The 9,298-nt window shown below is 36.5% G+C and overlaps 4 protein-coding genes across 4 annotated transcripts; 3 read left to right on the top strand and 1 right to left on the bottom strand. All coding sequences in view use genetic code 12, as the record gives it.

The window, feature by feature from the left end:
• Nucleotides 1-385: 385 nt before the first annotated feature.
• On the top strand, nt 386-706 carry CORT_0D02970 (hypothetical protein; the record flags this gene model as incomplete). Its single annotated transcript, XM_003869229.1, has 1 exon — nt 386-706. The coding sequence occupies one exon, from the start codon at nt 386-388 to the stop codon at nt 704-706; it is 321 nt and encodes a 106-aa protein (XP_003869278.1).
• Nucleotides 707-2,242: 1,536 nt separating this feature from the next.
• On the top strand, nt 2,243-2,572 carry CORT_0D02960 (hypothetical protein; the record flags this gene model as incomplete). The annotated part of the gene is made up of 1 exon (XM_003869228.1): nt 2,243-2,572. One exon carries the CDS (start codon nt 2,243-2,245, stop codon nt 2,570-2,572), a length of 330 nt encoding a protein of 109 aa, XP_003869277.1.
• Nucleotides 2,573-3,698: 1,126 nt separating this feature from the next.
• CORT_0D02950 (hypothetical protein) lies at nt 3,699-4,103 on the top strand (the record flags this gene model as incomplete). Its single annotated transcript, XM_003869227.1, has 1 exon — nt 3,699-4,103. One exon carries the CDS (start codon nt 3,699-3,701, stop codon nt 4,101-4,103), a length of 405 nt encoding a protein of 134 aa, XP_003869276.1.
• A 313-nt stretch (nt 4,104-4,416) lies between these two features.
• CORT_0D02940 (hypothetical protein) lies at nt 4,417-5,007 on the bottom strand (the record flags this gene model as incomplete). Its single annotated transcript, XM_003869226.1, has 1 exon — nt 4,417-5,007. The coding sequence occupies one exon, from the start codon at nt 5,005-5,007 to the stop codon at nt 4,417-4,419; it is 591 nt and encodes a 196-aa protein (XP_003869275.1).
• Nucleotides 5,008-9,298: the final 4,291 nt, after the last annotated feature.

Genomic DNA, 9,298 nt, shown 5'->3' with positions numbered 1-9,298 from the left:
TACTCTTAACAAAATATGAGTGAACCCAAATGCTATTGTTGAAAACGTGGCTCCATTAATTTCTTTGTTTTGAGACGGATTTTACAGCTCGTGTTGTTAATCAAACAAAAGAAACAAGTCCATTGTTTATTGATAAAGTCGTGGGCATATGTAACACCACAATTGGGTTCAATGATACAAGGGAATAGCTTTTATGCCGCGGCTACGAAACTGTTTCAAAAAGAATGTGTAAGAAGAGGGAGAACTGTAATAGGAAGCACAGCACTTAACCAAAGAATATAAATATCCAACCAATTCACCCAAATATTCTTTCAAAATTGGCAAGTTTTAATTAACAAATCAACCAAGTTTTATCAAAATCAACCAAGTTTTATCAAAATCAAAAATGAAATTCACTACTATTGCTGCTACTATTGCTTCCATTGTTGCTGTCGCTAATGCTGCTCCAGCTGCCCCAACCGGTGACGTTACTGTTTCAAGACAATCATCAGTTCCAATCTTCCAAGAGTTTCAAGAATTAGAAAAGGATGTCCAAGCCATCATTCAAGATGTTCAAACTGTTATCCCATTGGTTTCTGGTAATGCTTCTTACCCACAAGACCTTCGGGAATTAATTTCATCTATTTCCAAGTCCGTTAAAGATGTTGAAAGTTTGGTTGGTGACATTTCATCTGACCTTAGTGGTATCTTTGGTACCAACAATTAGAGGTGTCCTAGGCTAATGCTCAACTTGCAGACGACAGGCGACTGATTGTCGAGATGTATAGCTTTTATGAATTCACCCTGATATAAACCTCCTGTAATTATTAATGTAGACATCATATTAGTATGATGCGTTTATAACATATCACAAAGGGAAGTGAAGGCGAAGTGAACTCTGGTAATCTGTGGAAATCTGGATTTTTGTTGTAATTTCAGTAGCAGACCTAAACAAAAGACCCAAGTAGCATTGCAGCGTTTGGAAAAGAGTAATGTCGTAACTGTGTGACTCATTCAACGACTTCACTCCAGTGTGAACTAGATGGTGAGAAAGAAGGAAGCACATAAACTCTCTCAGCGTCTTTTGTAACTTTAATCCTTAGTAGTCATTGCAAAACCATTTTTTTGTGCCACTAACTGATTCACTTTGGAATTGGGAGATTTCCTCCACGCAACCACAATTTATCTGAAAAAAGTAACAATACTATTGCTTGTCTTTTCAGTAAACCACTAGTTTGTCCTAAATCGCAGAACCTCTAGTTGTGGCAAACATTAAACGGGTAAATGCAGAGCGACATCATAGAGAGATGCAGAGCGGTTAAATTAACTATTTCTTAAAACTGTTGGCACATGGAATTTTCCGCTTAGTGACACAAACCTGAAATTTCAGAAAAACAAATCTGTTTTGGCATTTCCGTCATTACTTCAACAAATTAACCTGTGTAATAGTGTCTCCCCGTATTTCCCATCTCCATAGAAAGCTTGGCGGGAAATTCATTACTGTTCAGGGAAGTATGTATATTTTGTGTTGTCGTAAAGCTTTAGAGCAAGTGATTATAAATTCTACGTCTGCTGGTTGATTTCCACAAGCGATTGTCATGACCAGATATTTGGGAAGCGATCTAGCAATTCGATATCATTGATCATCTTCCATGTGGCATTTCAATTTTTTCAAGGCGTTTTGAGCAAATATTTGGAAAACAATTAAACCCAGATAACGATTCAAACAATGCCAAATGTTTATAACCTATGTTTATAACCTATGTTTTATTCGAGTGTTTTGTGCCTAACGGCAGCCACGTATATTATCTTATAAATCAAACATTCAAGATATAACTATTTCCATTTATTTTCGGTGTTTGTGATATTTTCAATACGATAGTAGAGACATTTCAAAAGATTGCGGAAAGAATTTTATAAGTACACGTGCAAACATTTAATCCATGACAATGAAACAGTTGCAACAAAGAATTAGTTATCATACTGAGGATGTCGGATAATACAAAAACACAATAGTGCAATTTCAAATACTGAAAATGTCACTCAAAATATAGTTATTGTTTAAGTGATGCTGACGAGTTGGAAGTTGTTTGTTGTCTTTGTACTACAGTTAAATCCGCACCTTCAAGGCAGCACTCGAGCAAATAGAACATAAACAATGTTAAAGAAGTAACAAAGTGGTTAGAGTATATAAGTAGTAGTAAACATTTCACTCGATTCTCGAAACTAAGACTCACCAACATCAAGTCATTCCACCACCACCATGAAATTTATCTCAGTTGCCACCTTCACTACTATTTTAGCTTATGCCACGGCTGATTCAGGAAACGACATCGCCGTTCGAGATGCCCCAGTTACTGTCGATCCTCTGTCAATTATACCTGTCTTTGGTCAAGTCGCTTCCTTAGTAAATGATGTCAGAGACCTTATTCAAAATGCCGAGACTATTTATCCTTTGGTTATTGGAGACTCATCTATTCCTGCTGAAATTAGAGACTTAGTTGTTGATATTTCAAAAACCTCCAAAGATGTTGGAACTTTGGTTCATGATGTCTCAAGAAACCTTAACAGCACATTTGGTGTCCATCAATAACTGTTTTATGCTATTTTGAACTGTACTCTAGTAAATTATAGTTCGTGAGGACCATTTATAGCTATATCAATACACACTAATTTAAGATTGAGAAACTTTTGCTGTAGATTTGCTGTCTTTTGAGTATATTCTTCTCGTTGTGTAGGCTAGAGCAATTTTAGACTGCAGCTTTGGTCCAGCATTGAAAGTGAATTCGTTTTACATCAAAACCAAGTCTGACATTGGTGATTTCTCTGTAAAATGACAATTTAAAAGCCATTCGGTAACAACCGAAGCTGCAGATAATTTAATAGATGTTCCATTGTACTTTCTTTGATAAGACTCCACTGAACAGTAGAATAGCGGCAATTTGAATAAATTTTCATTATCGATATTAACGGAAAAATTGTATTGTGTTAGTTTGGACAACGTTTTGCGGTTATGAAACGTTTCCTTTTTAGACGTTGGAGCACAAAATTCGTTTTGTACCCCCGGCAAAACTGAAACCTCGGTTCTGCCATCGCAAATACTTTGCTATTGTGCAAAGAAATAATTTACAATTCACCCAATATTCTAGAGGCCACAGCTAACAGAATCGATTAATAAAATATTAATATGAGAAGCCTCTAATGCAAAAAACTGACGTTGGGCTCTTCTAAGGGTTTTCCTGTCATTTTACTATACAAAAGAAACTTCCATTTTATGGCTCTCCATGTGCGGAATAAGGTGGGAAACGGCTAGAAGTCGGGTAAATTGTTAGAACAAAGGCTTAGCAAAATTACTGTGGTGTTCAAAACAATAGCTTTCATTCAATTCATCGGACGTTGTCGGCAATTGAAAAGAAATAATCTATTGTTCCAGAATAGCAAAGGCGAAAGGATCCACAGAACAATACCTATTGTTATTGAAAGATATAGAAAAATATTACGGGCGGTATTTTTTACCACGACTATAATAATAGGAACTTTCTATTACAAAGATGACTGTGTTGAATTTCGACTGGATTGTTTTTATTGTTCGTTAACGCCGCTCATGTAAAACACAAAATGAAGTCTAAAATGTTAAAGAGTGATACCGAACGTAAATGTTCATATCGCAAAGTAACTTCAGTAATATATAAATATGGCTTGATTTTTTCGTGAGCCAAATGACTAACGAAACCTTTCTGAACAGCATATTTTGCAACATCACTTCAATGAAATTCACCACAATCGCTACCATTGCCAGCGTTCTTGCTTTTGCAACTGCTGCTCCAACTCCAACCACAGCTGAATCAGTTCCAACTGCTACGGTTACTGTTGCCGCTCATTCAATCTCACCTATTTTCACTGATCTCTCTACTATAAGAAGCGACGTTGAAACTATCCTTCAAGATGTTCAAACTATTTCTCCTTTAATTGTTGGTGATAATTCTATTCCCGCTGAAGTTGTTGAGTTGATCATTGCTCTTGGAAAATCAGCTCAAGATATTGCTGACATTGTTGGAATTGTTTCAACGGACCTTACCGCTATCTTTGGTGCAGTTGGTGCTGCTGCTGCTGCTGCTGCATAATGAAGTGTGTAGTCGAATTTGCTTACATACGTTATAGTTCTCTATAAAAATTTAAACTAGTTAATACATCCATTAATATCCATTCAAGATTAAATGCTTTCAGACTGTTAACTCTAATAGGAGCCTATTACAGGTAATTAAGTGTATATTACTGAACTCCTTGCTAACGTGATAGAGTAATAAAATTGGATTTTAAATATTTATTTGAAGAACTAGAAACGAAAACGGTTCACTTGCTTAAGAAGTATATTAGAAAAAAAAACCAACAACCGGCGGTATTGCAAAGTGAAATAATGGGTGGTTTTAAAATCCACTAAGCGAGCTTTCCAAGACCAGCAGCAACTTCCGCGGCAATGATTTTGCCAATTTGCTCAATGTACTGCAACACAGTCTCTCCTTGTTTTAATCCATACTCGGCAGCGGTAGCTGCATCAATACCTAAGATCTTCAACAATTTGGCAAAATCTTCTGCAGAGCTGCCAATCTTTCCACTCAAGAGATCAGAGATAGCTTGGTTCAAAGCTTGGAGGGGAATAGCAGCTGATTGAATAATTGATGACAAGTCTCTCTTTTCCAATGGTCCACCCAAGATTTGAGCTCCAATCAATTTGGCAAATGTTTTGAAAACATCATTGGTAGACTCACCTTCATAAAAACCTAACTTGGAAGCATAGGTAGCATTGATTCCCAAAACATTCAAGAATTGAGCATATCCTGAAGCGCTGGTTGAAAATGTGCCATTAACCAAACCAGCTTCAGCTTCAAAGATAGCGTCCAATGGAATTTCAAAGACTTTCTTGTCAGAGTCTCTAGCCAAAACTAAAGCGTCAGCATTGGAGGGGATTGCGGCAGCTTGTGTTGAAGCGGCAAAAGCGGCAATGGTAATAGCAGTATTGAATTTCATTGTTTGTTTATTTTATTCGTATTGAGTAGTTGTTGTAGTTGTTGTAGTTGTTGATTGGATATTCATTTAATTCTAAACCCAAGGAAACAGATTGAGTTTATATAATCTTCCCAATATCTTATACGAAAGAACACGTGTGGTATTACTGCCCACATGGGTTACCAACGTCAACGATGTCTATCGCATCTTACACCACAATCTAGCAACATTGTGTATGAAATGAACTCTCTACCCCTCGCAAAACGTGTTCTCCACACCACAATTTCATTGTGGAACACATTAGTGTGACAAACCCTCAACTTTCACTTTCACGTCTACTTGTTACCACAATCACCACCATGGTTTTGAAATGCAGCCACCACAGTTAATTAAGAAAGTAACAAAATTGCAATTGTGTTGATAAATGCATTGCAACCATCCCTAATATGTAATTGGAAAATGAACTAAAATTAATTCTAGTCTGAAATTAAAAAACTTAATTTCGCTCCTTTCCGCAATCGGAATTGGTGAAAGGAGATGTCAATGAAGGTATACAAACCACCCCACGCTTTGAAATTTGATTTCCAAAATAGAAAAAAGAATGATTGCTTCAACAATGAAAGTGGGTATTTGTTCTTCCGTTGGTACTGTTTATCAATCATGCAGTTGCTACTCTCAAGAAGTGGGAGAAGATATATTAAAAACCGTTGAGTTCAGCCCTATGACTATATTCTCATGACACCTTTCTCAGCTCCATCACATAATAGCAATCTGTTGTTAATTGAACAGTACCAGGTTAAATGCGGCATGTGAATTTCTAAAACCACCACCCACGTTGAACTTGTATATTTACATTATCTGCTAACCACAATCAGTTTCAATTAGTTTGGCTTCTTGAATGTAACCAACACATATTTTATGATTGTAGTAAATTCTTTTCTATTGTTTTCTGAGTTTTAATATTTTTGGTAAACAATGCAAAGTCTGCGTCATTATGTTTTACGAACATGAAATAATAGTTTAGAATGTTCTACATGTTAGGTCATCTTACAGGTTCAATTATTTACATTTATATGCCTTTCACGCAGTGGTTAACACAAATTGAATTTTTATGTACATATGTGTAGTTGTTATTAGTTCGTAATTACAATTGCTAAATATTGCAATCCCTATTTACGCTCGCATTGTGCCACTAAAAAAACGTAATGGCACTAACTTATAATAACGGAATGTCAACTTCAAAGATGTCACATGGAGTCACACGTATACTTCACCCATACAATTGTAGTTTCAGATTCAACAGTGAGAAACCAAAGAACCGGATATCTATAGCAGTCAAAAAAACTCAAAAGTAAAACGTTTGCTTGTCAATGGTAAAAGGCACTTTGGTTTATGCATGTCCTAAAAGTGGTCCTCTTTTTTTTTTATAAAAGTGAAGTGGTCTAGAACTGAATTCGAGCCCTTACATCTTTGTTTGCATTTCGAAATAACAAAAAACGTTGAACAATAATGGGATGTAGAGCTTGTGCTAGTCCATAATTCGAAAGCACGTTCTCACCAATAATGGAATTCCTTTGGATTTACTCTCATGTTTTCCATAACACTTCTATTTATGGGCCAGTACATGCCAACAAAAGTTCAATCATTGGCACGTAATCAAATAAGTTACATTGAAATACAGACCCATATGAATGGTTTCAAATGCGGAACCACTGTTCAAAACTAGGAGTCCTCTATGAAGGGAGGAATTTTGCAACACAAAATGTCAAAATTTTAGAGGCAACACAAAGTTGCAAATGGTCAATCCCACAATTTTTTAAATGATTCAAACCATAACCACCACACTTTTAAACTAGTCTCCACTTCACATGTTTCAATTTACCTAGACGCTTATCCAAATGCAGTACTGAGCCAGAAAAGGGGTAGCAACTTTAGAAATACCTCAAAATTTTCCATCCGATGAAAGAGATGGATTAATATCTATAGGTCAAAAACAATGCAACAATAAAATTCAGTACATGGTAATGTCTATGACAAACGATTTGTGGAAGCCGTACCAAAAGAGGTAGAAATTATGACTTTTGCAATAAAATGTTTCTCGTAAACTTCCCAACAGAAATATATTGCTCAATTGTCAAATATTTACGAAATCTTTCTAAGGTGCATTGTAAGATTTCTTAAACAAAGAAGAAAGTAATCAATCCTCCTGTCAAATCTGTTACCATAAAAATAGATCGATTCACTATTTCCGCCAAGTTTAAAATATTTTGTATTTTGAGGATTTGTGCAGGCAATAGGCTATGAGAACTTAATGGTTTGAAAGTTGCATATGCATTTATTTGTAGCCACATGTCAGAAGCCCTGGGTCAAGCGTCTTAAAATATGGCGATGTAACAAATGAACTTTCTATTTAAGGCCGTTTCGATCATCAACATAGCAGGCCAGTATCTAATTCACTACATGTATACTAGCTGGTGTCAGAACCATTTCAATATTGCCTTTGATTATTTTCCTTAAAACTAGCGCAAAACATTTGAAAACCTATGTAGTCGTTAGTTGTTCGACTGTTGGTTCAGAAGCTTGCATTTCACACATAACAAAGTCTTTGAGGTAGTAACTAAGTTTTACTCAAGTGGGACATTTAGGAGTCTAAAAGTGACATGTTTGGAGGATGGCAGTCTGAGTGTCGTAGTCTGTAAAATTACGCGACACGACACCCAACGAATTTCTCGACATCGAATGAAAAAGATCGGCTGGCTGTAGCAAATTCCGCACCGGAATAAATAGCTCAAAAAAAGAGGGAGAAAAAAAGTGGGGAAATAATTTCCTCTGATCCTAGATGTTCCGAGATTTTAGCGCATGCAACTCACTCAGTCAAAACATCACAAGACGGTGCTGTACCACCCCCTCACCTGTGTTGATCAAATTCAGTACGGGGTAATTGGTGTTCCCTGTTGAAAAATGTTATAGCTATAGTTCCATAGTGGGCTTTGGCAAGCACCACACATCGTCTCGCTACAATGGAAATTAGGTGGAGAGAGCGAAACCGGGGTTCAGTGAAGTACATATCTTGCACAAGAAAATTTCTTTATACAATTCTAACGACTTCGGATCCAAGGAAGTTTTTGTCAAAATAAATAAATGAAAAGAAATGTCGGGATTAAAATGCATTTGACATAAAAAAAGTCTCTTGACTGGAAAAAAATCATAACGCATGACGACAGAAAAAAATAAAGTCGTTAATCTTTAAACTCTGTAAGGCGTTTTACTTGGAAATATGATTCCTGTACTAAGGTGCCTGTGAGGCATCCAGAAAGATTAGTAAGTCATTGAGGGAAGGCACACGATTCTTTTGATACCTCAATAAATTAATGTACGTAGTCCTTCGCAAATTTGCGGTAAGACTTTATTTCTTTTTTTGTTTTTGTTTTCGTTTCTCGGGTTCATCTTGGAAAGGATTGGGCCGGCATTTGGGTCGCCGTTGTTATTTATATTCTCGTTTGTTGTTTTGTTGGTGGTTGCGATTGTCTTGTACCCCCGCATAAAAAAAAATGCAAAATCTTCACGCGAGATTGATAAAAAAGATTATGAACTCGACTGATGCGACATTTTTGTTGTTGAATCCTTGGGTTTCATTACGTAGTTGCATGAGAACCAGTCAAGGCATTGCAAAATCGATTCCGTACTTTTGCTACTGTGATAAAATCAGAAGGACAATATTAAGAACGTGTAAGACATCATTCTAAGAACTTACAAGTCTGAAGTTACTACTTGCGTCAATTTTGGACCATCAACTTGTTAAATTTTCCAAGGATTCCACCTCGTAATAGCGCCAAAAAGTAATCTTAGATTCGTAAAATCAACTATGTCAACTATGCAAATCGAGGTGTGCAAGAAATTGAGTGAGGATGGGGCATTTGCCATAGCTGTAGTTAGATTCATATACAGTAGTCTTGCCGTCTTTGCCGAGAAATCGAAATGAATGCATAGTGCGGTATATGACTCTTTCAAGACATCACTCTTTTAAGCGGGGGATGCGTGTTGCTGGTATCGTCTTGGGTGTTGGAGTTCCAAAATAGTAATTGTCTAATGCGCTTTTTCTATTGCAACAAATCAATAGAAGACGGATAAAGTGATGTAGTCGCTTTCATATCGTGCTGGTGGAAAAAAATCAATACATACTCTCCTAATGGCCTTCAACCTCATTGTGGATAGGGATCCGAGAATCGAGCACTCCATGTTGTAGCTCTCTGAATGCAATTGTGTTGTATGGCTCTAAGTTGCAAAAAAAAAATCTCGTGCGACATTTTTT

This window comes from Candida orthopsilosis, assembly GCF_000315875.1.
Source record: "Candida orthopsilosis Co 90-125, chromosome 4 draft sequence".
NCBI classification, from domain to species: Eukaryota; Fungi; Ascomycota; class Pichiomycetes; order Serinales; family Debaryomycetaceae; genus Lodderomyces; species Lodderomyces orthopsilosis.
The sequence above is the reverse complement of the archived record's forward strand: the minus strand, read 5'-3'. Positions and strand labels throughout refer to the sequence as shown.